This window comes from Bombus pascuorum, chromosome 5 (assembly GCF_905332965.1).
Source record: "Bombus pascuorum chromosome 5, iyBomPasc1.1, whole genome shotgun sequence".
Classification (NCBI taxonomy): Eukaryota; Metazoa; Arthropoda; class Insecta; order Hymenoptera; family Apidae; genus Bombus; species Bombus pascuorum.
In genome coordinates this window covers 17,016,639-17,043,580 of record NC_083492.1, presented here as the reverse complement: position 1 = coordinate 17,043,580, position 26,942 = coordinate 17,016,639, and the positions used below count along the sequence as shown (strand labels likewise).

Here is a 26,942-nt window from a genome sequence, read left to right as displayed (position 1 = left end):
AGAGAAAGGTTTATTTTCGTAAATTTGTCAGAAGTTTGAGTATTCCGTGGAGGATAGATACATTCAAACAAGATAGGACCCGATGCCATCATTGTAATTACGGGGTGAGTTCTGTGAAATAATACTATTCGACGTGCTCGATCCGAAGGTTTGTTCCCATTGACGTCAGCCGTTGATTCTGGAAACGACGAATCCCCGCGCTTCGAAAACTTAGTGGGGGGGCATACGCGTCGCGAGGAAATGATTCGTGGGAGGGGAACATGGATGTATTCAGGGACGTTGTACGAATATCAGGATCAAAATAATTTATTCGTAGATAATAATTGTAGGTAATAAATTACTACTATATCTGTTACCTGCTTTTATTAGCAATAATAAATTGAGCTTTAAGTCATTGTCATTATATTTTAATTCTCATACGAATAATTATTGAAATCCTTAACTTATTAAGCTTTGAGCTATTGTTATATGTATTTGTGGAGACTTACAACTTACAGGAGATTATTCTGTTTCATCTTAAGACAGGAATTAAAATTGTAAAATATTAAAACAGAAATTTACTATTTTTAATATCAGGAAATGAACTTGGATGTTTTTCGTATTATTTGCTATAAAAATAATTGTTAGAGATTGAAGAAATTTAAAGAGTTTTAATAAAATAATAAATTTCAACTACATGATAGATGAATGTGTGATACTGGATACAATAGTATCCAGTAAATCCATAATGGGACAGGTATTTCAGATTGTTGATACTACCCTGTGAGGTGGAAACTGTAACCAGCAGCTTGAAGGGGGGTATCCCGAAGGAATAGATCGATGTTTCACTCTGTGTAGTAAGAGATGCCTGTTGCTGTAAAAGAGGCATAGTTTCATTCATGAAAATGGTAAAATGTATACGCATTATACCATTTTAGATCTTTGCGATAATTAAAAATTATTTTAATTGCTGATTAATTTAAAAAATCAATATGATGTTATATTTTTATTGAAAGATTTTTGTATTTTTAATGAGTGATAGTTATACAATAATTATTTATTAATTTACTAGAAATAATCACATTATTTGTGTTTTCCAATATTAGTATTCTAGCTTCTCAATTATTTTCACGTAGAGTTATTAACTTTCAAGCTTTATTTTATTACAAATACAGTTACATTAGAAGATACATATGCGTAATATTTATCGTAAATTGTATCTTGCAATTTTATATTTATAGATACTAAGTACTAAAGGGTGAATTTTTTAATTAAGTTTATACAACATATTTTTATTGATTTCACGTTCAAGAACATTTGAATGAGAAATGTAAACAGAGGAAATATTTAATTTCACATTGCAAAGTTTGCATGTCAATAACATTATTCAAAAATGACAAGATGGCTGTGACAATACCGCTTTCTGTTTAGTAGATTGGATTTTTAAATACGTGATGGTATCAATTTTATTAATATAAATATATACGTTGAGTAATAAATAAGTAGATTGCATGATCTTTATTGATAATTAATTCATCGTAATCAATGCAATAATAAAACGAGTGAATAAAGAGCAAAATATGGCAAGACAATCGTACAGTATTGTTGAGTATTATGGTGAACAGGATGGATATAAATGTGGTTATTGTAAAAGCCCAAACACAAATTTCAGTCATGGCAAGTATCAAAGTATACAGCAAATATCAATTATGAATTTTTATTTTAAATTATTTCACTTATATATACAGAATTTCATACTTTTATTAATAGGTTATGTAGTCTCAATGATTATTTCATACATGTATAATTTTTGTTCTTGTCATGCTAAGTTTCATTTATTAATGCGTCAATGTTATTTGAATAATATGCCTTGTATTGCATCTTTATCTTAATTGTAGTACACTTTAGGTATGGGCACACATGGATTGACTGTTCAAGATTACCAAGCTCTAATAGATAGAGGTTGGAGAAGGTGTGGTTCTTATTGTTACAAATCTACTATGGATCAAACATGTTGCCCAATGTATACAATTAAGTAAGATTAAAATTTCTAAAATGTTTTAAAAACGAATTTCCTATCTATTAAAAAATATGTATATGTGTATATTATTACAAATTATATTACAAATTTTTCATATATCTAAATATTTATAATAGATGTGAAGCATTACAATTTAAAATTTCTAAATCACAAAAAAAGGTTTTGAAAAGAATGGCAAAGTTTTTAAGAAATGAATTACATAAAGATGATACTATGGATACGTACGATGGAGATCTTCGTGATAACATTGGTAAAGATTTAATATGTTAAATTATTATTTAATATGCACTTTAACGTGTGATTTTATGAAACCATTTTTCATAGATATTGAAGAAATTCCTAATCACAGTGAGCACTTTTTAAAAGTTGACAAAAATATTTCTGATATGAATGTCAAATTTATCAATGATGAAGTTAATGCAAGGTTACATCCTAGCACATCAAATAAAGAACAGAAAAAGCATCATCTAGAAAATAAAAAACATAATTCTGAAAGTGCACCTGCTGCATCAAGTTATAACAATGATTCTCATAGTACACCTCAAAGTCTACAATCCGTAGAAATGAATCCTACACGGATACCTTGTATGAAAGCAAAGCTTTTACGTAAACAACGAAAACAAAACAAACTAATGATACAAGGAAAAACTCAGGAAGAAATAGAAGCTATTTTCAAAGAAAATAAACAAGAAAACCAGGCTAAAAGTTTAGAGCAAATATTTGATGAAGTTTATAATGGAACCAACAGATTAGAGGTAGATACACATTTATTCCATCAAATACAGTAAATGTTGCATGCAAATGGTTTCTATAAATATTGGTCCTCTTTTCTCCAATTTATGTAATATTTAAAAAGTAGGTAGGGGAATATTGAAAAATACTCGAATGATGTTTTTACTGTTTCATACTTTTTTAACTGTTCAGTTTAGTTACAATATTTCCTTGTTAGTTCAGTGTTAGCTCAATTTTGTAATTATTTTGATAAAGTTGTGTAAAATTTACGACTTTTATTAGCTGAAACTAGTTAGAACTTCGCCAATGAGCTCTGGATATTTAAGTACCTCGAAACAATCTTACGAGGTATATAAAAAATATCAAACAACAATACATGGAGTTCTAGCAGAAAAGGTTACAGAGATGCAATATATGGGATTTCTTGTGAACTCACCTTTGCAGGTAATTTTGCAATTTCTATAATTTCCTGCTGAGCTATCTTAGAGCTTTACTTGTTAAAGAAGGATTATTATAATTTTTTTATTTTCATTTACATAATATCGTACATAATTATTGTTAAAGTAGATAGTTATATAACAGTATTACAGATTATTAGATATTAATTAAGAAATATGTGTATAAAATACTGTTTTGAAAATTGAATAATTGAAACAATGCTTAATTGGAGCAAAGTGGACCACCTTTAAATGTGTATACATTTAAATGTCTATACATTGTGTTCATCAAATATTATTCACGTGTTTAAATTCATCAGATGAAATTGGTGAAAACAATGTCGGACGAGTTTATTAAAACGCTTAAAATAAGTGCAAACCTGTTTAAAAAATATCAAATGACTATTCATGGTGAAACAGAAAAGGAGTCAGATGATGAATCATTCTTCAACTTTCTTGTAAAAAGCTCTTTACAGGTATACTTCGTATTCAGGTTGCTATCTCAATCTGATTTTATAATCTAATCTTATATGACATAAAAAGAAATATTTGTTCATGTTGTTCGTTAATATATTAAAATGTTTAACAAAATTATGTATGATATTTTTACAATCCTTTTTATTAAATATTGCTTAAAAATTTCATTGCTTTGGCTAAAGAATATATACAAATAAGGAGTTTATAATTTTGAAGCCATGGACACCGGATGATGGACCACCAAGTGGATATGGTTCTTTTCATGAACAATATTGGTTAGATAATGAATTAATTGCAGTTGGCGTGATAGATATTTTACCATCTTGTGTTTCAAGTGTTTACTTTTTTTATGATCCGGCTTATTCTCATCTCTCACTCGGCACATTTAGGTTGGTACATTTGGCACATTTTGATATTTAAATTATCTTCAATAAATTGTTAACTTTCTATATTTTATTTAGTTCACTTCGAGAAGTTTATTTAACAAGACAATTAAATAAAGTTGCAAAAGATCTGAAATATTACTACATGGGATTTTACATACATTCATGTCCTAAAATGCGATACAAGGCACGAATGAGGCCATCGAAACTATTATGTCCTGAAACTTATGCGTGGTTTGATATTGAACCGTGTTTATTAAAATTAGATAAACAAAAATATAGCAGACTGAATGATGATATTGATGCTATTAACGAGGATAATATAGTTGATATTCGTAAGGTAATAAACGACATTTTCATATTTAGTATTACAAACTGTTTAATTTATTGTAATTAGTAAGTGTAATTTGTCTCCAGGTATTAGTTTTGTATCAGCAAATTGCGATGCCGTATGAAATCTATAAAAAGCAAGCTCAAACCATCACGCAAGATGAAGAAGATGAGATTAAAGAATATACTAGTTTAGTTGGCATGAAGTGTGCACAGAGATTGTTGCTTTATCGCTATTAAAGTATGTAAAAAGTTTTAACTTATTTATGAAAACAATCGTATATTTTATCAAAAGACGAATTGGAATCTTATTATGGATATTAGTAAGTGAAATTAATAAAATTAATAGCTCCAAATAAAGTATTTGTGATGATAAGTGTAGTAAATTAATAAATTCTTATCAAATAAAAGTGATTTTCATGCTATGCATACGCTCTACAATATTTACTTCCTTTTCCTCTTATTTTGCTGCAATATCAAATAAAAAATGAATTACTCTTATTCTCTGATGCAATAAAAACCTAATTGCATAAAAATTGCGAATTTAGCTAATGTACAAAGCACTAAGACACTAAATTGAATATAAATATTGTACGTTTCGTATGCAGTCCAATTTCATGCATAAATACTTTATTTTTATGTGTAAATATAGTCGTTTCATTAGATTGATATGAAATATTTTTCATTGAGATGGCAGAAGTGAATAATAAGAAATATCGTATAAATTTATTTAATGACGAAACATTTAATAACAATTCTTATATCATATAAAAAATTAAGTTTCACTTGGTATATAAAATTCGTCAGTTCAGTTGACCAATTTATAAAATATTTACAATATTCTTCGGTCCACGATAATTTGCTCTAGTTGTTAAACGTTTCATAAATATTGTAAAATGTAATTCTAGTTTTTATAGATGTGAAATTGAAAATACATCTTAATACTTGTTTTTGATCACATTCGCGTTCACATTAAGACATTCAATATTAATAAAAATGTAAAAGTCAGAATTTAATTAGTTTCTGCCGCGCTCCGCATCCGGTTGGGTTCGAATTTCATTCCAGCTTTGGATATTTCCACTTCCTCCCAACAGAAAGATAATCATACAAATTATGCACACGCCCGAACCAATCCAGAATAACGTTTGCCATCTGTCAATAGGATTCTAAAAGAAAAAGGCAATTGTGTATAAAATCAAGATAATTCTCTACAGGATGAAAGCATTCATAAATTAATAAAAATAACATATTATAGACAAATTTATATAAGCGTAAGCGTTAACATATATATGTAGTGTACATAAATTTGGAATACACATACCCATACACCTGCACATCTTTGTTAAGAGTGATGAAAATAGCAAAATGTTATACTGCAGTATGGATGAATCACCTAGTGATGCGTCTTATAGGTACTTTTCGTACTATAAATTCGAAAATATAGAGACGACTAGTACCTACGAGGCGACATCACGAGTATTTGGATGCATGTGAGGATTAGTTTGGCAAAGCCTTCGGTTTGTCTTATGCAATTTCCTACACTGTATATCTTACTGATATTGACACATTAATTAATACTTTATGCACATGTATGACGCGAAAATTACAGAATATGTACTTGGAATTATATGTTACATATCTAATAACATGTTAATTATTTAAACGGTAGAGAAATGAATTGCAAAAGTAGGATATAAGAATAAAGCTTGTTTTAGCTAAGAGAAATCCTAAATTGATCATAGTAAAAGTTTGTGTATTGTTAGTGTTTCATTTTGAATGCATCGCAGACACGATTCCTCAGTACTGCCCGTACTATGAATTACGTAACATAGTACACGGTAGGACTGAGGTTTCGAATATGCCAAGAGCACACCTCTTGCTCGTCAACAACTCGGCTGTAACAAGATATTCATCGCTCTATTATGACGACACACGAGCAAATAAAAGTTATGTAATATATACAAATAATTCAACATGGAATTTCTCACGAAAATCGTAAACTGCTGCGAAAAAGCGACAAGCAGATGCAAAGTAAAGTTAGCAAAAAATACATACCAAGCCACAGTAAGTGACATAGAAAGCTACTTACTCCGTATTTTCCAGCTATTTCCTCTACCATAGGAGAAATAATCATGCCAGAAGCGCAACCAACCGTGTTCATGATACCGTATATAAAGCCGGCGAAATTCGGTGATAGATCTTGATTGTTGGACAAATTAGAGATACTCGCTGCTCCATTGAAACCTAATGCCAGCACGAGAAAAACGTTCGCGAGAACTAAGTCACATCCAACGTAGCCGACTAGAATAAGGAAGATGCCTGGCAAAAAATGAGCTGCAGCAAAAGAAAAGGAATTGTCATTTCTGTTCTTGATGAAAATCGAAATTAGATTACTTACAGAAGAACGTGGCGCCTTTACGTATTATGGTAACAGAAACTATTTCCTTCCGCTTGAGCGTATCACCGGCCCAGCTAAAGAAAAATCCGAACAACATCCTGCAAGCCCAAGGCAGACTAGCAGCCATACCTCCTTTCGTCAATTCGAATCCTAGAGCTTTCGTTAGATAAAGCATCATGGCATTCTGGTAGAAGAATAAAAGAAACAAATTCCCGAAGTGGCAGCAGACTAAACTGAGGAAAGGTATCGAGGTAAATATTTCCTTGACTGGAGTTTCCTTCAGTGAAGGTTTTTCTTTCCTCACTGTGCCTGCTTGCGAACTGAGAAATTTACAGAACAATTTATATAACAATAAGTTAGTAATCAACCAATGGCAAACTTTTATCAACAACAAAAGCAAATAACAAAAAGAATAGTATTCAAATGGTATTAGTTCAACTATACTTACCTTTGAATGTATTCCTTTTCTTCATCTGAGATACCAGGATGCTCTGTAGGAGTATCGTATGTAATTACAGCCCAGAAGAATATCCAAATCATCATTAGTAGCGATGGAATGTACCATCCGTTCTCCCAGTGTATATTTTCTGCAATACCAGCTATCATAGGATACGTTAAGATGGTACCGAACGTACCGCCGAGTAAAGACCAAACGAAACGGGCCTTCTCGTTCGGTGGTGCCCATTGTGCAACCAAACTATGACAGGCTGGAAAAGTTACTCCACCAGTAACACCGATGATTATTCTTGAGAAAAGAAGAACTCCCCAGTGAAACTGCGCAAGAATCGGGCTGATCAGCGACACTATAGCGGCTACTATAGATGTCCACAAGATGGACTGCTTAGCACCCCATTTGACAGCCATCAAGCCACCGATGAAGTTACCAGGAACATTTCCGTAACTGTATGCAGCAATCAGTTGACCGCGAATCTCAGGCTTCCAGTCGAAAGGTAGGCCACTGAATAGTTCTATGGGACTGTCTATTGGGCGAACCTTTCGTTCGTCATTATTCCTGCGTACACGAATATTGTGTGCCATTGGATCCACTGCATTTTGTGTAGCTTCTATCCTCTCTGATAGGATGTAGTCTTCCAGATAGGCGCCCGGATCCAACCAAAATATCGCGCGGCGAACTCGAGAATGCTCGGCTCTGCAGACACCCTCGGTTACATTACCCGGTAGAGCTTTGATCATTGGTACGGCGAGGATCGGCATTTGCAGACGGCACATGTAATTGGTCCAACAGGCCGTGAACATCATTATGCAAATCAGAACTCGTGTCGGAATCCATTCTGCAACGAATAAGAAGGTCGGTGATGATAAGTTTCAAGTATTTTGATTTTGAAAAGTCTTTTGAAGTCCAACTGCTATATTCCAATTTCTTAGTTATTTCGTTTAGGAAAATGATTATTTCCGACAAAATGTTTGCAATCTACGCGATAATTTATTACGTTCAAATAATGTTTCTCGCCTTCACGATTTTTTACTCACTTAAAGAGTTCCAAAATGGAGAGTCAGGAGTACTAAAAAATCCGGGTATACCGGCTACCCTTTCTTGGATAGATCTAAGGATAAACATTTGGAATCGAAGAAAATTGAAAAAAAATTGTAGCAATATATCTTATGATTGACCAGTGATTAATGAAGAGAATTTGACGGATTACCATGCCAACTATGATTGCTCGATGTTTAGCAATGAATTTGACATTTGTTTTTTAATAAAATCTGCTTATTTCGCGCGAACGTAACTTTAATATGTTCGATCATATTGCTACACGGATCTTGTATCTACCTTGTATTTGTGTATTATCAAGATCTAAAGGAAATTAATTTGATATAGAAATATAAATTAGAAACATTCTAATTTTAAAATGGAATTTTTAAATTCAAAAATTTTAATCCAGCATAAAGCGATCAAAGTTTTTACGCGGAGAATGAACACAATATTGCGTTCTATTAAAAACTTCTCTGAGTAATTGTCGTTACTGCTAGTTAGTACATATAGTCGTATTTCAAAGAAAGTTCTCGACCACTTTCTAAACATTCCGCTGAGTATTTACAAACTATCGTTACCGTATGCTGTTATTTACAAAATTGAAACTGCTCCTGTTACAGATCCTACTTCCGTTTCGTGTACTATTCCGATGAAAGTTTCCTTTGGATACTCGAATCAGCTTACCAATCAATTTCCATGTGAAATCAGTATCCAATAATAATGAAAAAAAGAAATACTGAGCAATATTAATCTTTATACGCTATTAATCTTTTCGACGTTCGATGATCCAGAGATCGATCGATATGGAGTTTAAAATAAAAAAAAGTTTGATTAAACGGATAGCGAGGCCGTTACAACAAACGATGGAGATTTTTCAAAGGAAAATTAAGTGTCCTAAGCAATCTAAGTGATTGTAAGAAGGTTAAATAACGGACATGATTCGAAAACTGTGCCGACAAGAGTGGAATTTGTGTTGAACACATACAAGAAGTTTCGACATTCGTCGAATATCGAACTTCGTACTGCCGGTAGTAACACAGTTTGAAAACGGAAAAGTTTTCATCGAAGACTGAGGAAAATACAGAAGAGGAAACTGATTCCTGATCGAACTATCTGATCGTTTCTCGAAATTTAGTTTAAATTGGTGAAAGTAAATAGACGAATGAAATAGGAAAATACGTGTTTTACTCACGTGGGAAAAACTTCTTGTAATACTGTTTGTACATTCTGCGACTTCAGCAGAGGAACACGCACCAACTAACGCGATACTCGAGACGCTTCCTCAGGACATCGTTTGTGAAAGACGTGGAAGCAAAACAGAGGACAAAACGATGCCCACGAAAACTAGCATTCAAACACGACACACATCGGAAACTGCCGAAGGAGTAACTGGATGACATCGGTTATCCAGCCAGCTTATTTAAGTAGTCAGCAGGTAAGAGTAAGTGGGGGAGTCAGGTATATACATCCCTTCCATAGAAAGATAGGAAAGGGCACCAAAATTTGAGGATCGACCCTCGCCACCCCTGCAGGCCTGCAACTGACCATTCTGTCACATTACACAGGCCCCCAAAAGCTTCGAAGAATATTTTTAACTGAAAATTTTTCAAATATTTCTTATTCAATATCTTTCAACATCTTTTATTGAATTTAGTTTCTGTTAAAAGTATATTTGTAACGAATGATTGTTACGTTCAATTGTATTGAATTGTGAAAATCGGCCAGTTATGCTATTACGGTTTGTGCCGTTGCAGCAAAATTCTAATTATACGTATTTTTACTTGTATTAAAACAATCTGACAAAAATTTACAAAATAAGCGTTCTTTGTTAGGATTATAAATATTTTACATGTACATAAACAAGACCGAACAAAACATAAATGCAAAAGGTTCAGTTCGTTCTTTTTTTTCGTCGCGTGTTCCTCGAGCGAATCTGATTTGACATCATGAAACAAGGCTTCCTTCATTTTCAATAATTTACCATTTTACGTAATTCCGCGGTCTGTGGATTACACCACGAATTTGTGCGCTGGCTACGGAATTTCTGTGTCGGTTTCTTTTCTAATATAGCGTTACAACATTTTTTCATTGGACGAACGAATAAAGGTCGATTTATACTATACGGCAGAAACCGTCACGTAACAGCAACGTCACGTATCGGTCAGTGACGGATAGCGTGAGTAGTTTTGTTTAAACACATGTTTCAACGTTCTATTTCGTACGTAACGAAATTGGAACAGATTCGCTACGGTAAACAGTCTTATCTTAATATCCACGATTTATTTCGTTGGTGATACATTTTGTTTTACAGGAATGTCACGATCGAATTTCATCGTTGTTAAAATATTCGCGGCACGTTAACTCGACTGGTGTTATGCAAAAATTGTGTTAGATAGACACCGATAAACTTTCGCCCATCGGTAGCGGGCTATTGATAACACGCCCTGTTGCTACCGTTTTAAACCGCGATTTTAATTGAAAGAAGATGCTATGAATGAGTAGCATAGTCTGATAAAAAGGAAGGAGGAAAATAAAAATATTAAATCGAATAAAAGCTGATTGTTGATTCGTAGACAGGTTGATTTTAAATTTATAGAAAAAATTGAAATAAGATGTTATGGAAATGGAAAGTACGAATACTTTTTTAGACTAAATTCTTTGTTTAACTTAAATATTTGTAATTATGTTATATTTTTAATTATGAGTATAATTAAAATGTGCTTCTGCTTATATCACGGTAAACAGCGGAAACAATTAAACTATATACTCGTATGTTGCATCGATTAATGGTAGTTGTTCGGTTTTAAATAAAATTTGATCTTAAATTTAGATAAAAAAATATGTGATGTTCTGGCAGGATCATTACGTAATCCACATGGGAAATTTCCACTTATTGCTGTTGAAATGAACGCTAGAGTTCCATCTCTGCTTCTTTTTAATTTTAGTTAATCATCCGTATCAATTTAAACATTTATAGAAAAGGTTTTAACTGTAAATTAAATAATCATACAATGTATCGTAGTTCCAGAGAAGAAACATAATTTATTAGTTAAAATATTCCACGCTTAAAATATACAAAGTGTCTTTGGTAGGATGCAAACTACTTTCTAAAAATCGCATGGACAACTCTATAAAAAATAAGTATACATTTTAACTGTTAATTTATCGAATGTCCAGCTGGACAAATTGTGAAGTACAAATTAAATAATAAAAAAAAAGAAAAAAAAACATTTTAACCGGTAGGTCGTCTTATCCGCTGGGACCCTTATTCTGTACCCTTCGACAATAAATATTGTGTATTTCTTAGCAAAATTCTTCGACTCAAGTAAATCTACGATTTCGTGTACAGAAGTGTTCAACAGTCCTACTTACCTGTAGGATAATTTCAAGCTTCAGATAAGGTCAACAGTAGGTAAAATATTCGTCGTTTCTAAAATGGTGACTATAGACAAGATTTATAGACAAGATTTTTAGTCAAAATTTCTACTATACCTAAATAAATTTTTCACGCAATATTCAAAATTAATTTTTAAAATTTATATAAAAATAGGAGTCCATATAATGCGTAGTTATATCTCGAATCGCCTGTGGACGAAGATGTTAGTAACTCGCAACAGAATACCGTAATAAATCGTAGATTTTCGTTACAGTACATTTTTCAAGGGCTAGGCATCGACAATAAGGCAACTCGGAAATAAAGGAAACGGTGAAAGTTTTTGAATAGAAAAACCTCTTGCAAACCTTGAACGGTCGTGTTTCAGGTACCCTGCAAGCATAATTTGGAGACCCGTTATCCTTTTCGCACTAAGCTCTGTTCAGGTACGTGCTTTTAAATAAAGAGACAGCAGTCCGAGAAACGATCTGCCGTCCAAACGACGGCGTACATTCAATGTTACAGTAAAATTAACTTTCCTTTTGTTTAATGAAAAAATTCAATTTTCTAACTTTTTATTTATTTTTATTTATTTATTTTAATTTTATTACTTAAAATTCATATTTGGATAAATAGATAAGTGTTAATTGATATCAATACTTTCGTTTATAAAAAACAAGTTTGCTATTTTTCTTGAAGGACGCATGCGACTTTAAAACTGACGACCATGACCTTGAACCCATTAGCAATTAAAGGAAATGATTACTAGAAATGATTATAGGTGTTCCGTTTTTGGAACAATCTCTACATGGTAAATTTAATGTTTAAGTATGTAAATACCACAAACAGGCTGATGGTAATTTCGAAATTATTCTTATAAAAAAAAATTGACACTGACGAGGTGTTTATAAGCTAACAATATAAGTGCCGAATAGGTACCCAGAAAATTGTCTACCGAAGGTTCGTTAAAATTACAATAAAATTGAATTTTATCTTTTTTTAATAGTTACAAAATTCATCAGCATGTCGATAATGGGTACAAAGTACATCGCCGGATTTGTCAGTTGCTTGAAATTGTGGTAACGAATAACATCGTATTGTGCGAATTGTATTGATAGAATCGATTTGAAAATGAAGAACGGAAATCAAATAACCGCGGAAGCTTTAAAAAAACAAGTATGTAATTAGATTTCCTTTATATTTCTCTTGTCCCTTCTGTTTTTCTTTTTTTTTTTTTTTATTGTTATCATAATGACATTTAAGGTTATGAAATGTATTTATTTAATAGTGTTATAAACATATATCTTTATAGTCACCTAGACAAATTTTATTTGTAATATCATAATTAGAATTATGATCGAGTTGCGAATTAGTCGTTATAAATTACAAAGCAGATTTATAAAAATTCCACTGCAACAATCATATCAGTTGATAAAACGATTATCGCTTATGACATATATAAATGCAATAAACTGACAAATGACATTATCGTGTAACATTATCAGTTTGTTTTTAATAAAATCCTTTTTTAATAAATGCAATCAGTTGGTCGAATTTTAATTAGTAAATTCAAGGGAAGTGTACTTCAATTAAAAAGTCTCTTAAAATATGTTAAAAATTTTGATTTTATTTAAAATGAAAAAGTTTCTTAAAGCATGCCTTCTTTTTGTTTTGTTTTGAAGATTAAACTAATTAAGTTCAATTGAAAATTTCCCAGAGATCTATGACCTTACAAAATGAACTATGACCTTTTTAAGTTGTACAATCTAAATACATATAACTCATGTTACAGACAACGTTTACGAATAATCTATTTCTGAAAATATTTTATATTTATTTCGTAACATAAACTTACAAAGTTGGTCAAATTTTGTCTTATAAATCATTATGATTCTTACGACTTCATAAATAGCTACTTACGTTTCTTCACTCGTGATATAAGTGGAACTCGCTCTTCACCATGACAGAACATTTCCCTTCCGTTCCAATTAACTTTTAATTTAATTGTATTCCAATTACTTTCCCAATTGATTGTTGTATAATAAAATATATATAATGCAGTAAAATACAAATTACGTTGTTTTTAAAGAATCATGAACAAAATTCGAACCTTTATTTCAATAAAACACTTATACAAGAAATTTATCATTCCACTGCAACGCGCAAAACATTCTTGATAACGAATACACATACAAGCAAAACACTTATGTAAAAACTTCCGAACCTTTGAATTTGAACTCGCTTTACCATTTAAATTTGTATAACTAATCATCATCAAGATAACTATTTATCATCCTTGTTCTTGGTATACAAAATAGAATGTGTAATTAACTTATCCATTGTACTCTTAGTTTATTCAGGAAAGCTTATCGTCTTTTAGCTGATTTCTCATTCATCCTGTATCAACCTGATAACGTTATCAGAAGTATATACATATTATACATACATATTCTAACAACACATCATACTAATTACGCTATACAATATATTAAAAATATAAAAAGTATTTTATTAAATTTTTCATTTTGGAAATACTACACATTTTCCTTTTTTTTTTTTAACAGGGTGTCGAGTATGCTTTCGGTATAATGGGACATCCTGTAATTGAGCTAGCACTATCCATGCAGATGGCGGGTATTCAATATCTTGGATTTAGAAATGAGCAAGCTGCATGCTATGCTGCGCAAGCTTACGGATATTTAACGAGTAAGCGCGAAAAAGTGTGAATAATTAGTATAAAATAGAAACAGAGCATAACATAAAATATAAACCCCAGCATAGGAATCGAAAGATGTAATGAAAATTCATTATAGCCCATAACAATCTTTTTTTATACTTCATGAATATTGCGAGGTCCTTGTATTAATTAGATTAATTTGATTAGGGAAACCAGCTGTCGTACTGTGCGTTTCTGGACCAGGATTGCTTCATGTTATCGGTGGTATGGCAAACGCTCAAATAAATTGCTGGTGAGTTTTACTCAAGTTTTCTTTATTGCATATAATGTAACATGATTCATATTATAAAAATTTGTAATTAAAAGTGCGTGTCCTAGCTGAAGGCAATCACAGAGTTAATATATCTTCTGTGGGAAATTCATTAGCGCAATATGTTGTAACGATTTAGAACTTTATATTGTTGTCAGATTACAACTAATGCATTTCTGTGATATACAAATCTTTCATTTCGTAAAAAAAATAGTAATCTTACATGAAATGTCTATAGTCGATTACGTAACCAGTTTCGCATTCATTGTGCAATATTATTAAAGAAAACACATACTATATAAGTTAGATTATGATTATGTAAAGCGTGTCGTATAAGAACCATGTTAAAAGGTGCAAAAACGTTGGAAAATAATTTTTAATTTTTTGCTATGTTACTATTAGTACATATTATTGTAATTTACAAGTTATAAATTCTTAAACAGGCCGCTCATAGTACTTGGTGGATCATGTGCTCAAGATCATGAAGGCGTCGGGGGTTTTCAAGAATGGTCACAGGTAGAATCCAGTAAACCCTATTGTAAATATGCTGCCCGGCCGCCGTCTGCAGCGTTAATACCGCTTCATGTGGAAAAGGCCGTCCGACTTTCTACCTACGGTCGACCAGGTACATTCACTGCATACTATTTTTAGCAAACATAAAATATTGCGCGGTCCTACGTTATGAATATTTGTAGGTGCTACGTACTTAGATTTACCAGCTACTTTATTAATTCAATCAATCGACGAAGAAAACATTTATAAAGTTGCATCATGTCCACCACCGCCACTAATATTTCCCGATCAACGATTAGTCCAGCAAGCAGCTAATTTGCTTATGAGAGCAAGGAAACCATTGTTGATTATAGGAAAAGGTAATTAATAATACAATATTATTAAAAGAGCTATTAATCCTAAGAGAATACACAAATAAAAAATTTCCGATGAATATATAATTGCAAAATTGTATTGTAGGAGCAGCCTATGGAAGAGCAGAGAATGAAATCCGTAGTATGGTATATTTAACCGGTATTCCTTTCCTTCCGATGCCGATGGGAAAAGGAGTCGTTCCAGACACGAATGAACGATGCGTTTCTAGTGCTAGGACATTTGCATTGCAACAAAGCGATGTTATTTTATTACTAGGTGCTAGATTAAATTGGATGTTACACTTTGGCAAGCCACCTCGTTTCCAGCCTGATGTTAAAGTGATACAGGTATTGCAATTTTATTTTTATGAAATAACTTTTGTGAACAAAAATTCAGTGTTCATATTTTAGGTCGATTTGTGTCCAGAGGAACTGCACAATTCTGTTCCTTCCGCAATCGCAATTCAATCTGATATATCTACAGCTGTAGATAGTCTTGTTGCCATTTTGAAAGAACGTAAATGGTTTGTTGAAGAAAATAGTCCATGGTGGAAAGATTTACTAGCCAAATCAAATAAAAATAGAGCAATGATTCAAGTAAGCATCATGTATTAACACGTTCGTCACCCAGCGTGATTCGGCTAAGTTTCTTGCCGGGCCCAAATCCGACCGCCGATACGCAGAACGTAAATACAGCGACAAGCAGGAATTCATCGTTTATGACTTTCGATTCATTGTTTATCCCCTTCGATTCATTGTTTATCGCCTTCGATTCATTATAAAGAAAAGATTATTTATTTCTAAAATGGAGAAAGCGATAAGCTATCCAGCTAGAGTATTCCGAGGGATCTCATGGTAGATATCTAAGATCTTTCATTTAGTCGAGAAGCATACTTGTGAGACGTACATCAGTGATTTTTTCATCCTCAAAATGTTCAGTAAACAGCGTGAAAATATATTTGAAAGTGAGGAGAGTAGTCATAACGGAGTCTAACTATTTTTCGTAGTGTCCAAAATCACCCCAAATGTGTTTGGTATGTTTTAACGAATACCATACGATATAGGATAATGTAATATATTATCCAGAATATAAATTAATAAAAAGTATGGTATAATTTATGTTGTATATCCTATATATAATATTGTATATTTAATTAATTAACTCAAATAAGAAGAGCGTCACCATATTTTGGTGACGGGGCCCCCACGGAAGTATACCCGTCGCATAGATATGTGCGACGTGACGGCGAACCTGTTAATATTAGTTTGAGAAATAACATATTTTGTTTTTATTATTAATATTTTTTACTTATTTTACAGAAAATGTCAATGGATGTTTCGGTACCGTTAAATTATTATGCCGTTTTTAAACATATTCAAGATACAATTCCATCTGGTTAATAACATTTCTCATTTAAATTAAACGATATTTTATAATGATAATTATGGAAATAAGTAATACAAATATTTAGTTTCTTCTTGTAGATTGTATTATTTGCTCAGAAGGAGCTAATACAATGGACATAGGAAAAACGATTTTATTAAATAATCAACCCCGTCACAGACTAGATGCTGCTACCTTTGGTACAATGGGCGTCGGTTTGGGGTTTGCTATAGCAGCCGCCCTTTATTGTAAAAAAAATGCTCCCACAAAAAGAGTTATTTGTGTAGAAGGAGACAGTGCATTTGGGTTTTCTGGCATGGAAATTGAAACAATGTTTAGGTAGATAACTGAGATTACCAAATATTAAGATCATAAAAGTTAATTTTCTTAGTAATCTTCAATATTTTAGGTATAAACTACCAATTATTGTCATCATTATAAATAATAATGGTATTTATAGTGGTCTGGATAATGAAACATTTAGACAAATACAAGCTTCAGGAGAACCAACACAGGTGTAAGTCCTTTTTTTTTTGGTATTGCAGATGCATTCGTAAAAATTGACAAAATTACGCATATATTTACATATATGACTTTTAGAATACCGCCAAATTCTTTAACATCAGAAACTCATTATGAAAAAATGTTAGAGATGTTTGGTCGCAAAGGTTACTTCTGCACCACTGTACAAGATATACAACGTACACTCAAAATATGCCTTCAAGTAAATATAATTTGTATTTTTCATTTAATTATTATAACAGTCAGTAGCTTTAATGAATAAATTCCTTATAGGTCAATGATTCTCCTAGCTTGATAAACATTATGATTAATCCCCAGGCTGATCGTAAACAACAAAAGTTCAATTGGTTGACAGAATCAAAGCTTTAACGATGAAAAGCAGGTAAAGATAAAAAAAATATGGATTTTGTACTTGTTTTTACTCTTTGTATAAGACAATTTGTAAATATAAATATACAAAATGTTTACTAAAAATAATAAAGATCACATATTATTTAAACATGCAAATATTTTTTCTTGGAAAGTAGCAGAAGATATAATATCCCTTAAGTTAAATTGGGATTCATTTTCACTTTTCTCATTACTTAAAATATTCTCAACATTTATGCCCATATCTTGGGCTACTACAGTTAATGTTTTGTTTGCATCAACCACAGCTGTGTGAAGTTGTCCGTTTTTTTTTACGAGATCATTAATAATTTTCAACTCATTTTTTCTGAAAAACAAAAGAAAACTGTATCATTTATTTTTGTTTATTGAATGAATGAGATTATTTTCTAGAATATCTTTGCATGCCAATTTTTTGCTAATTACAGACATAATTTATAACAGAATATAAAAAAACTAAATTTCATATTTATTTGAAGCTTACATTTTTAATGTTATTTCGTTAAGAGATATCAGAGTCTTTTGAATTTCAACTTTAGTATCAATATCACCACTATCCATTTGAACACATCAAAATTGTATACAAATTTAAAACAACTGATGTATGATATAAATTCCAATGAACAAAATAATGGATTATAAGATATAATACATTATGGAAATTTTCAACATATGTATATAGAGTATACAATAAATAGTACAATATAACCATTGATTATCAATTCTGATAATCAAATATAACTGACTTAAAATTTAATTTTAAGACCACACTTAAGACATGAGAAATGCGTTCAAGATCTTGTCGAGTACTACTTCTTCATTGGTTATCTTTGTATTTTAGATATATGTTAAGAAACTTTAATTTATCAACAATACATGGATAGATGTTTATATAAAAAATTACATTAGAATATATTAAATTATTATTATTAATATTTTTGCAAAATATACGTAAGTTAATTACGGTACACAGTATTGGTTGCTAGCTGAAATAACACTCTACCAATGGCAACACAGAAAGAGTGTTGACTGTCGTTTCACCAATGCATGCAGCTGACGTCACTTAAAATCGTGTCGCATGAAATAGAACCTTGAAACTGTAAATTATCGTAAAAAAAAAGTCATGACACCGAAAACATTGAGTATAGAACAGAGCGACGAGACAAAACGTGTCGTAATGATAATGAATAGAGGTCCATAAACTGGAGACCGTGTACACTAGAGGTTAATCTTTCTCGGTATCACACTCCAAATGCTTGCGCAGTTTGATCGTAATTTTGTTCGAGTGCCTGGTTTTTCTATTAGCTGATGAATTTAGGATCATTCTGTGGAATCGCATAGCTGAACGATCGTCAAGGATTTTCTAGTCTTTTGAGGACAAAATAACATTGATATGGCAGATTTCGCGTTAAACGGATTTAGTAGTGATCAGACTGAGAAGATCCTGCAGTTTCAGGTAATTCATTGTATTACATGCTGCACCATACAATTTTAAATTCATTTTCTGGTATCATTATAGAGTAACAACATTGAGATGATTTCAGGATTTGACAGGTATCGAGGATCTATCAATTTGCAGAGATGTCTTACAGAGGCATAATTGGAATTTAGAGGTTGCAGTTCAGGTGAATTTCTGTTGCTGTGTATTCTTTAAATATCTTTAATTGCAGCAAAAAGTTTTATACTTTTATAAATATAAGATTGCATAAAGAAATTGACACATAAATACGATTGTTTGGTAAAAATTACAAAGAAACTATTCTTATATCACATATAGGTCAATTGTGTAATAAAAGTATTTATGATATCTTAAGGATTGATAAAAATCTTCAAATAATTTTATATATTTATCTTGTTCATCTGAATATTTTGATGTTTATTAATTATTCTCTTACTTTTTGACACAAGTAGATTCAAGCATAAATTGTGTTATAACAAAAATGTTCTTGTTCTTTTTATTTAGGAACAACTAAATTTGTATGAAGGAAGACCATCAATGTATGCACAGGATTCAAGATCAAGACCACCACAAGTTGTTGATGATAGCAGTTCTAGAATATATTTTCATTATTCTGGAAGTCCTAGTGGCAGGGGTAGTTATTTATGGTATATCTTTTCATTGTGTTATCAAAGGGTCATTAGCATCCTACAACTACTTCTGTCAATATTTAGAAGAAATGTCAGACCTGGTATGTTGTATTTTTATAATAATTAGTTTTAGAGAAAGATTCTACAAGAAAAATTAACATATTGATTGCATTTCAAGTATCTTCTGATCCTGTGGAAGATGTGATTAATTTCATTAGATCTTATGAGGAATCTTATGGTAACAGTCATCCTGTTTTTTATCAAGGCTCTTACAGCCAAGCTCTTTCTGATGCAAAACAAGAATTAAGGTTTTTGTTAGTATATTTGCATAAAGATGAAGCACAAAATGTTGATCAGTGGTGCAGGTAATTTTATAAATCATACACTAATTGCTGAAAATTTTGTAGAAAAGTAAATAACAGAATTAAATCTTTAACAGGAACACATTAGGTAATGTAGAAGTTGTTCAATACATAAATACACACACCTTATTTTGGGCATGTAATGTGAAATCAGGTGAAGGTTATAAAGTAGCAGAAGCTCTTAAATCTGGCTCTTATCCTTTCCTGGCTATTATTGTTTTAAGAGATAATAGAATGACAATAGTCGGTCGGTATGTAAAATAATTTGCATATGTGTATACCTTAATCTTTCATGTATAATTCTTAAAATAATGAATGTAACAATGCCGAAAATTATATTTATTTTACAGGATGGAAGGTACACCATCACCTTCTGAATTAATATCTCGATTACAAACATTTATAGATCACAACGAAATTAATTTAATACAAGCTCGTCAAGAAAGGTAGAAAAAATATAAATATCTGTGAAAATAAGCTAAAATTTTAATTTTATTTAGGTGAAATATTGTTTAATCTATTTTACTATAGGGCAGAGCGTAGTGCGACGCAATCTTTACGTCAACAACAAGATCAAGCATATGAGGAATCGCTACGTGCGGATCAAGAGAAGGATCGGAGGAGAGAAGAGGAACGAAGAGCACGTGAGGAACGAGAGGCTAGAGAAAAAGAACAACTAAATGCACAAGAAATGGAAATTCAACGTATTCGCCGCGAGAAAGAACTTACAGTTTGTAAAGTGCCCCTCGAGCCAGAGCCTACTGATCCTAATGCATGTCATCTTCAAATTAAGCTTGGAGAAAGGACAATGAAAAGACGTTTTCTAATGTCCGACACGTTAGAAGTGTGTTATTTATTTTTTAACTTTTTCTTTTTTGCTTAATTTCAATGTTTTAAACAAATTATTTTCTTTTCTAGGATGTATATCATTGGATATTTAGTCAGCCAGATTCTCCAGTGAGTTTTGAAATAACTACTAGTTTCCCGAAGAGAATTTTATATCCGTGTAGAGAAATTTTAACATTATCAGACGCCGGATTAACACACAGAGAAGTTCTCCATGTTAATGATTTAGATGATTAACCTCTATTGATATTTCAGTACTGCATTCTTTGTGTTTAAGTATCATTCCAAGGAAAAAATGATACTGTCGTAAGAGACATTTATCAAAAAATAATTTTATATATATATATATATATATATATATATATATACACACACACACACACATTTGATATATTGAGTATTTTATGTGAAGCGTACACTCGTATCAAGAATGCAGTTTTACAGCAGACTTAAAAAATATATTGGAAAAAAAATCAAAGAATGGTTAATTATGCTGTATTTTCTGCTTAGAACTATCGTATCAACTATGAGTACGTTTATCATGTACTACGAACAATACGCTCCCTAAAGTACGCATTGAATTGAAAACAACAGATCTTGTTGTAAAAACTAAAAAAGCAATTTATATATATATATCTACGGTATACATATATACGGTATATATATATATATATCTATAATACGACACTTCACAAAAGCTGTACACCAAACATTTATTATATTTGTCTTAATACATTTTAGCTTAAATCTTTTAATAAGCTGACTAAGAAATGTAAGTAATTTATAAAATAAAAGAACAAACCATGTAAATATTATAGTTAAAGCGCAGATTTAATACATATGTATATATACTTCACAATTTTATGAAAGTTGAAGTTACATTATTATAATATTGCATTGTTTTAAATCTGTACTTTAAGTATAATTGATAAAACAGTTTCTAAGAAGTGTGGTTCCTTTCGCATTTTACCGTCTCCGCAATTTTGGTTAGTCTTGTTAAAAATGCTATTAGATACAATGAAAAAACGCAATAGATTTATTAATCACATTAAATTCTACTCAATACAAGTTGTATGAGAAAAAACAATACAACTGTATCAGAAAAAAGAAAAGAAGTTAAGGGAAAATAGTTTATCTTAGATTAGAAAGTAACCGTATTCTTTTTTTCATCACAATTTTATGAGTGTGCACGCAACGGTAGCGTTTTTTTCTTCGTATTAAGAGATGTCTTTCTCTCTTCTATGACTAAAGACTAAATTAAATGTTATTTTACATATTTTAAAGAATATCTTAAGAAAAATTGCTTGTTATCGTAAGTTCAAATAATTTTTGTCGCTTTACTTGTGGGTTGTAAGGAAATTGTTTAGCATGTGTTATTGGTTTATAAATGTTGGGATATTGGAAATCAAATATCTATAATTTTTAAAGTATTCATTTGAAATGTTCGCGAATTAATTATTTTTTATGCTGTGCTTTTTTCTGTAAAGGAACAACCGAACAAAAACAAACATACGACTTTGTATTGCTCCTTCTAAATGTTCTATAGAAGAATATACAATATTCAAGAGCAATCTATAGCATTTATACATACATAAATATACACATATATATACATATGCATATATAAATCATTTGATAAAATGAATACAGCAATTTGTGCAATGCATCAGATTGTTAATCATTAAATGTAAACTTTTGTATACACATTTTGTGATCTAGTTTTGATACGTCTTTATTTTCCTTTAGATACTCTTCTGTATATACATAAATGACAGACCATTTAATCCCAGCTAGTGTCTGATGCTGGATATTGCTGTTTCTTTGTTACTATGCAATGCTTAAATAAACATGTTTGAGAATATATATTTTTCGTTTGTGGACATTTTATTACGTAGTTTATTGCATTTTTAATATTATTATTAAGTATTTAAAACACCCCAACTATTTTAATTGAATATTATGTATTTGTATAATATACCTATTTATGTCAATATCAAGCATCAGATGTAGATACATCTGTTGAATAAAATGTAATTGAGTGGTTACTTGGAACAAATAATTAAAATAAATATGTTGCAAATAGCTTCATAATAAAATAAAAAGATTTTTACAGTATGAAAAGATACAAGGGCTAAGACTGTATAAGAAAATATATAATTATATGTAAGTTTATAAATACTAATTTCCAACATATTTGAATGTATCTACATATGTATATGATAGTATACAAAAATATTTCGTTATCTTTAATATATTTTCGAACATATTAAATTCTAATTTCATTGTTGTTTTTTCTAAGATAAATACTCCGAAAATGATTGATAATACAGTTGAACAATTTGCTAGACAATTTTTACAGATACCAGAACTTCCATATCATTATTTTGCATAAAATATGGAATAATCGTATCATAAAAAAGGGACAAAAAATAAAAAATAGAAATGATGTCTTTATGAATACGATATTTCAGAGGAGTTTCTTCATTTATGAATATTGTGAATTTTAAATGTGAATAAATTTAAATATGATAAATGCAAATTCGTTAAATATCCTAAGGACTTAGATGATTTTTGGATTAAATTTCCTGCTGAATCACATCCTATAATTAAAAACAATTAATTAACAAGTAAATTCATTTGGCATCTATAGAAACTTTTTGCGTTGCTTCTTCATTGCTACAATACTAGGAAGAAATAATGTAATTTTTGCATTGTTATCTTGTTTTGGATTCATGCAATAGATCTTAGTAGGCTAAATCGAGCGTCTTTTGCCAAAAACTATAGTCAATTGACAAAATGATCCACTGAAGTGTCACACTTCTTATAAACATATTAAAAATGTTTATTTATTTAGTAGCTCCAGTGGCTACGTTAGTTTTTATTTTTGGACTCTTGTATATCAAGCGCTTGTAAGTGAAATCACTGTGAATTGCATTTCAAGTAATTTTTTCTAATCAAATGTGTTTCTAATTTAGAGATAATTGGTTACGATCATCAATACGATGTTCGTTGACCTTGTATAATGGATTGATATACAGAACCGCGATCCAAGCGTCATTAAATAATAGAGATTCGGAAAGCAATTTGACGAGTGAAAGTCCTATGGCTATAGTTAGTGATAGGGATAGAGTAGAGTATGACGAACTATTGGCACAGAAAACAGTAGTTAACAATAATGAAAGATTACCGGATGCCTTTTTGGAAGAAGTTGGAAACAGGTCGAAGAACTTGAATCCACCACGGTATTCTTTTGAAGATATAGTATCAGAGGAAAGGAACAAAGATCTTGGATTACGTGGTATAACGAATATTGAATTCTTTATATATATATAAAAAATAAATAAATAAAGAGAGAAAAAAGTAATTGACAGAATTATTCATATTTCATAATCAAAACACATCAATTAGAAGTAACGTATAATAATATTACACGAACGAGCAAAGAAGGGAAGGAGAATATATTAGAAACGTTGAAGAGTTCCGTTGAAAAGTCAAACTATCCGTCTTCTCGGCTAAATAAACAAATATATAATCTGATCTTGAAAGAAGGTCAGAAGGAATACGAAACGAGACAGAAATTACTCGACAGCGATAATAACAAGTTCAATGAACCGTTATCGACTGAAATGTGAGATATTCATATTAATATAGTTGCAATTTATTATTTAGTATGTTAATTACGAAGTCATTAATAAACGAATTTTCACAATTTTGTTCATAGAAAGGAATACCTTCCATCGTCGTCGGAAAAAAAGCTGGATTGAAAGATAACATCGATAAATGATCTAAATTTAACAATTAAATGTTAAAATGTAATACACGTCAAAAATAAAATTATGCCATAGAAAAATATGCAATTTTATTACTATTTTTATAAAAAAGTTAATATTTTCATTTGTTTCTCGGTTTTGAGCATAATTGACGTAAATTGGGAAAAAGAATCTGTCACAATCATTTGTGAGCCGATCAAGGTTCCCAAATAAAACAGAAACTCAGAATAATAAGAAAGAAGCAAGTTTAGTAACAGGAATGTAGGGTAATGAAGGTCATAGACAACAGACTTAAAATAAAAAATTAGCAATTAATAAGTTTATTTATTTAATCTTTTTGTACCTTCGTATTACAATATAGTAATATTGATATCATTACAACATTTAATAAAGTGTTTAATGTCAAAAATAATTACGTTTTAAATGTTTCTAAGACCAATCCATTTCTGATATAATTAAGCAGTACGCGTTTGCACATAACGAGAGAAAGCCTGTACAATAATAAATAGTATCGTGAATTTAAATTTAAATATATTATTATAATATATTTACACTTACAAGATATATTGTTAGTTTATTTTGTATGTGGTCGTGCTTTTGCTTTCTGTTTTGAAGACTGAGCATGACTATGAGCTCTTAAACTATTGAACACTTTATTGTTTAATTTGACATCAAATCCTCCTGTGTCCCCTGTATGAATACCGGGTGGGAAATGTAAAACTCTGCAGGCATTTATTCTTGATGACATTAACATATCGTGTTTTGTTACAATTTGGGATCCTTCACCACCCATTTTTCTATATCCACAACGTGGTATAGAAGCATATTCTCTTTCTATGCTCTATTAAACAGTAGATATGTATTAAATGTTCAACTTTTGAATAAAGAATTTTGTATAGAATATTATGTTACAAAGAATTTACCACAAATCTATCAAAATCTCTAGTTGTATCTTCAATGTCTGTATCTGTCTCATCCTGGTCCTCACATAGAGAAGTTCGATAGTTCGTATAAGTTATATTAACTATAAAATATATGGTGACAAAAATTAAAAAATTTTAGATAAGATTTATTAAAAAGAATATCTTACCTTTAGAATCACGATTTAATTTTTCCTCTACACGTTTTAATATTACATCATGTTCTTTATTAAATTGATCTTGCAACAAATTTGCAATTACTGCATCATTTTCTGTATCATTTGTTTCACATATTGTATAATTCTCAATGTTTACATTATCTACTGTCTGAATGTGACTCTTTTTCAATTTTCTATTAGAACAAAAATGCATATTTTTATACTTTTACTGACAAACCATAATAAAAATATAAGAAATTACTTATTACTTACTTTTCTTGCAAGCTCTTTGCAAGTTGTTCCGAAGTAATCTCTAATAAATTGACAGGGCCTTCTACTGGCTGAATTTTCGCCCATGGAGTTGACATTCTTATAAATAATAAATTAAGTTACAAATCTTGAAAAGTAAATGTATCACGGATATAATTTAATCTATGTTTTTACTTATATAACGTAAGTAATGGTTAAGTTATCTAATATGAAAAATTAGACTAATACAAAAGAAAAGATATATCAAATTTCATTATTCAAATGAATTTTGTGATTGTTTGATTTCGCTGTGATTCATACGTACAGATAACCATTTCGTAGAAGAGTCTTTCTCAATATTTTGCAATACTTTGACAAATCGTACCATAAAATAATTTCGAATGTTTTAACATAAAATTAAGAATATTTGTTACATAAGAATATTAAAAAGAGAGTGCCTACTTACCTTAAAATTAGAATAAATAAAAATATGGAAGACGATGAAAAATAAACGAATGAAGAATTAGAAACGCCTAGTACACCAAAATATATCGCGTGAAGTTAAGCCAAAGTGAATCGATAAGGGTGTTTGAAATAGATTACAGTTAAAGTGGGAATTTAAGTTAGCGATATATTCAATAAAAAATTTGTTTAAAAATAACTTTATATATAGTTACATTTCTTTTTATTTTTGAAATTTTTTATTTACTGACTAAAATATTTTTTTGAATACTTTCTTTTGATAAACAAGTATACAT

The 26,942-nt window shown here is 30.6% G+C and overlaps 7 protein-coding genes and 1 long non-coding RNA gene across 12 annotated transcripts; 4 read left to right on the top strand and 4 right to left on the bottom strand.

Annotated features, from left to right (window-relative positions):
- Positions 1-1,314: 1,314 nt before the first annotated feature.
- Positions 1,315-6,695, top strand: LOC132906826 (arginyl-tRNA--protein transferase 1). 2 transcript variants are annotated; one of them, XM_060959378.1, is made up of 8 exons: positions 1,315-1,656; positions 1,888-2,014; positions 2,137-2,270; positions 2,345-2,775; positions 3,035-3,196; positions 3,883-4,055; positions 4,128-4,389; positions 4,467-6,695. In XM_060959378.1, the coding sequence occupies exons 1-8, from the start codon at positions 1,560-1,562 to the stop codon at positions 4,617-4,619; spliced, it is 1,539 nt and encodes a 512-aa protein (XP_060815361.1). In that variant the 5' UTR covers positions 1,315-1,559; the 3' UTR covers positions 4,620-6,695. The 2 variants fall into 2 exon arrangements, with proteins under 2 accessions (XP_060815361.1, XP_060815363.1); XM_060959380.1 differs by lacking the exon at positions 3,035-3,196 and adding an exon at positions 3,510-3,665 and having other exon boundaries at positions 1,319-1,656.
- On the bottom strand, positions 5,094-13,996 carry LOC132906824 (sialin-like). 2 transcript variants are annotated; one of them, XM_060959375.1, is made up of 5 exons: positions 13,566-13,996; positions 7,226-8,069; positions 6,778-7,097; positions 6,469-6,713; positions 5,094-5,545 (listed from the first exon to the last, which is right to left on the bottom strand). In XM_060959375.1, exons 1-5 carry the CDS (start codon positions 13,615-13,617, stop codon positions 5,396-5,398), a joined length of 1,611 nt encoding a protein of 536 aa, XP_060815358.1. In that variant the 5' UTR covers positions 13,618-13,996; the 3' UTR covers positions 5,094-5,395. The 2 variants fall into 2 exon arrangements, with proteins under 2 accessions (XP_060815358.1, XP_060815359.1); XM_060959376.1 differs by lacking the exon at positions 13,566-13,996 and adding an exon at positions 9,465-9,881.
- LOC132906822 (2-hydroxyacyl-CoA lyase 1) lies at positions 11,946-17,903 on the top strand. 3 transcript variants are annotated; one of them, XM_060959372.1, is made up of 14 exons: positions 11,946-12,091; positions 12,345-12,501; positions 12,581-12,821; positions 14,210-14,351; positions 14,530-14,614; positions 15,076-15,257; positions 15,328-15,504; positions 15,605-15,846; positions 15,910-16,095; positions 16,819-16,894; positions 16,984-17,221; positions 17,292-17,399; positions 17,483-17,606; positions 17,678-17,903. In XM_060959372.1, the coding sequence occupies exons 3-14, from the start codon at positions 12,777-12,779 to the stop codon at positions 17,771-17,773; spliced, it is 1,701 nt and encodes a 566-aa protein (XP_060815355.1). In that variant the 5' UTR covers positions 11,946-12,091; positions 12,345-12,501; positions 12,581-12,776; the 3' UTR covers positions 17,774-17,903. The 3 variants fall into 3 exon arrangements, with proteins under 3 accessions (XP_060815355.1, XP_060815354.1, XP_060815356.1); XM_060959371.1 differs by lacking the exon at positions 11,946-12,091 and having other exon boundaries at positions 12,273-12,501; XM_060959373.1 differs by lacking the exons at positions 11,946-12,091; positions 14,530-14,614 and having other exon boundaries at positions 12,274-12,501.
- On the bottom strand, positions 16,760-17,414 carry LOC132906844 (uncharacterized). The gene is made up of 2 exons (XR_009658047.1): positions 17,303-17,414; positions 16,760-17,229 (listed from the first exon to the last, which is right to left on the bottom strand). It is a non-coding gene; the product is annotated as an uncharacterized LOC132906844 (long non-coding RNA).
- On the bottom strand, positions 17,608-18,555 carry LOC132906839 (uncharacterized). The gene is made up of 2 exons (XM_060959398.1): positions 18,276-18,555; positions 17,608-18,119 (listed from the first exon to the last, which is right to left on the bottom strand). The coding sequence occupies exons 1-2, from the start codon at positions 18,350-18,352 to the stop codon at positions 17,888-17,890; spliced, it is 309 nt and encodes a 102-aa protein (XP_060815381.1). The 5' UTR covers positions 18,353-18,555; the 3' UTR covers positions 17,608-17,887.
- A 264-nt stretch (positions 18,556-18,819) lies between these two features.
- LOC132906827 (FAS-associated factor 2) lies at positions 18,820-22,950 on the top strand. The gene is made up of 8 exons (XM_060959381.1): positions 18,820-19,247; positions 19,336-19,416; positions 19,755-19,980; positions 20,058-20,244; positions 20,319-20,492; positions 20,592-20,687; positions 20,773-21,085; positions 21,160-22,950. The coding sequence occupies exons 1-8, from the start codon at positions 19,185-19,187 to the stop codon at positions 21,322-21,324; spliced, it is 1,305 nt and encodes a 434-aa protein (XP_060815364.1). The 5' UTR covers positions 18,820-19,184; the 3' UTR covers positions 21,325-22,950.
- A 139-nt stretch (positions 22,951-23,089) lies between these two features.
- Positions 23,090-24,939, top strand: LOC132906834 (uncharacterized). The gene is made up of 4 exons (XM_060959389.1): positions 23,090-23,996; positions 24,063-24,385; positions 24,496-24,715; positions 24,809-24,939. The coding sequence occupies exons 1-4, from the start codon at positions 23,926-23,928 to the stop codon at positions 24,849-24,851; spliced, it is 657 nt and encodes a 218-aa protein (XP_060815372.1). The 5' UTR covers positions 23,090-23,925; the 3' UTR covers positions 24,852-24,939.
- A 222-nt stretch (positions 24,940-25,161) lies between these two features.
- Positions 25,162-26,807, bottom strand: LOC132906835 (serine/threonine-protein kinase RIO3-like). The gene is made up of 6 exons (XM_060959390.1): positions 26,651-26,807; positions 26,209-26,304; positions 25,948-26,129; positions 25,781-25,881; positions 25,416-25,698; positions 25,162-25,348 (listed from the first exon to the last, which is right to left on the bottom strand). Exons 2-5 carry the CDS (start codon positions 26,301-26,303, stop codon positions 25,432-25,434), a joined length of 645 nt encoding a protein of 214 aa, XP_060815373.1. The 5' UTR covers position 26,304; positions 26,651-26,807; the 3' UTR covers positions 25,162-25,348; positions 25,416-25,431.
- Positions 26,808-26,942: the final 135 nt, after the last annotated feature.

Coding starts and splice junctions, on each gene's coding strand:
- LOC132906826 (XM_060959378.1), top strand. CDS start 1,560: ATGGCAAGACAATCGTACAGTATTGTTGAGTATTATGGTGAACAGGAT. Junction 2,776..3,034: donor ATGGAACCAACAGATTAGAG/GTAGATACACAT, acceptor GACTTTTATTAG/CTGAAACTAGTTAGAACTTC. Junction 4,056..4,127: donor CTCTCACTCGGCACATTTAG/GTTGGTACATTT, acceptor TATTTTATTTAG/TTCACTTCGAGAAGTTTATT.
- LOC132906822 (XM_060959372.1), top strand. CDS start 12,777: ATGAAGAACGGAAATCAAATAACCGCGGAAGCTTTAAAAAAACAA. Junction 14,352..14,529: donor AGCTTACGGATATTTAACGA/GTAAGCGCGAAA, acceptor TAATTTGATTAG/GGAAACCAGCTGTCGTACTG. Junction 17,222..17,291: donor GAAATTGAAACAATGTTTAG/GTAGATAACTGA, acceptor TCAATATTTTAG/GTATAAACTACCAATTATTG.
- LOC132906824 (XM_060959375.1), bottom strand. CDS start 13,617: ATGTTCTGTCATGGTGAAGAGCGAGTTCCACTTATATCACGAGTGAAG. Junction 8,070..13,565: donor TATATCACGAGTGAAGAAAC/GTAAGTAGCTAT, acceptor TATTCGTTGCAG/AATGGATTCCGACACGAGTT. Junction 7,098..7,225: donor GAAAAGGAATACATTCAAAG/GTAAGTATAGTT, acceptor TAAATTTCTCAG/TTCGCAAGCAGGCACAGTGA.
- LOC132906839 (XM_060959398.1), bottom strand. CDS start 18,352: ATGGATAGTGGTGATATTGATACTAAAGTTGAAATTCAAAAGACTCTG. Junction 18,120..18,275: donor AACGAAATAACATTAAAAAT/GTAAGCTTCAAA, acceptor TTTGTTTTTCAG/AAAAAATGAGTTGAAAATTA.
- LOC132906827 (XM_060959381.1), top strand. CDS start 19,185: ATGGCAGATTTCGCGTTAAACGGATTTAGTAGTGATCAGACTGAGAAG. Junction 19,417..19,754: donor ATTTAGAGGTTGCAGTTCAG/GTGAATTTCTGT, acceptor CTTTTTATTTAG/GAACAACTAAATTTGTATGA. Junction 19,981..20,057: donor TAGAAGAAATGTCAGACCTG/GTATGTTGTATT, acceptor TTGCATTTCAAG/TATCTTCTGATCCTGTGGAA.
- LOC132906834 (XM_060959389.1), top strand. CDS start 23,926: ATGTTTATTTATTTAGTAGCTCCAGTGGCTACGTTAGTTTTTATTTTT. Junction 23,997..24,062: donor CTCTTGTATATCAAGCGCTT/GTAAGTGAAATC, acceptor TTTCTAATTTAG/AGATAATTGGTTACGATCAT. Junction 24,386..24,495: donor CAAAGATCTTGGATTACGTG/GTATAACGAATA, acceptor CACATCAATTAG/AAGTAACGTATAATAATATT.
- LOC132906835 (XM_060959390.1), bottom strand. CDS start 26,303: ATGTCAACTCCATGGGCGAAAATTCAGCCAGTAGAAGGCCCTGTCAAT. Junction 26,130..26,208: donor GCAAAGAGCTTGCAAGAAAA/GTAAGTAATAAG, acceptor TTGTTCTAATAG/AAAATTGAAAAAGAGTCACA. Junction 25,882..25,947: donor ATTAAATCGTGATTCTAAAG/GTAAGATATTCT, acceptor TATATTTTATAG/TTAATATAACTTATACGAAC.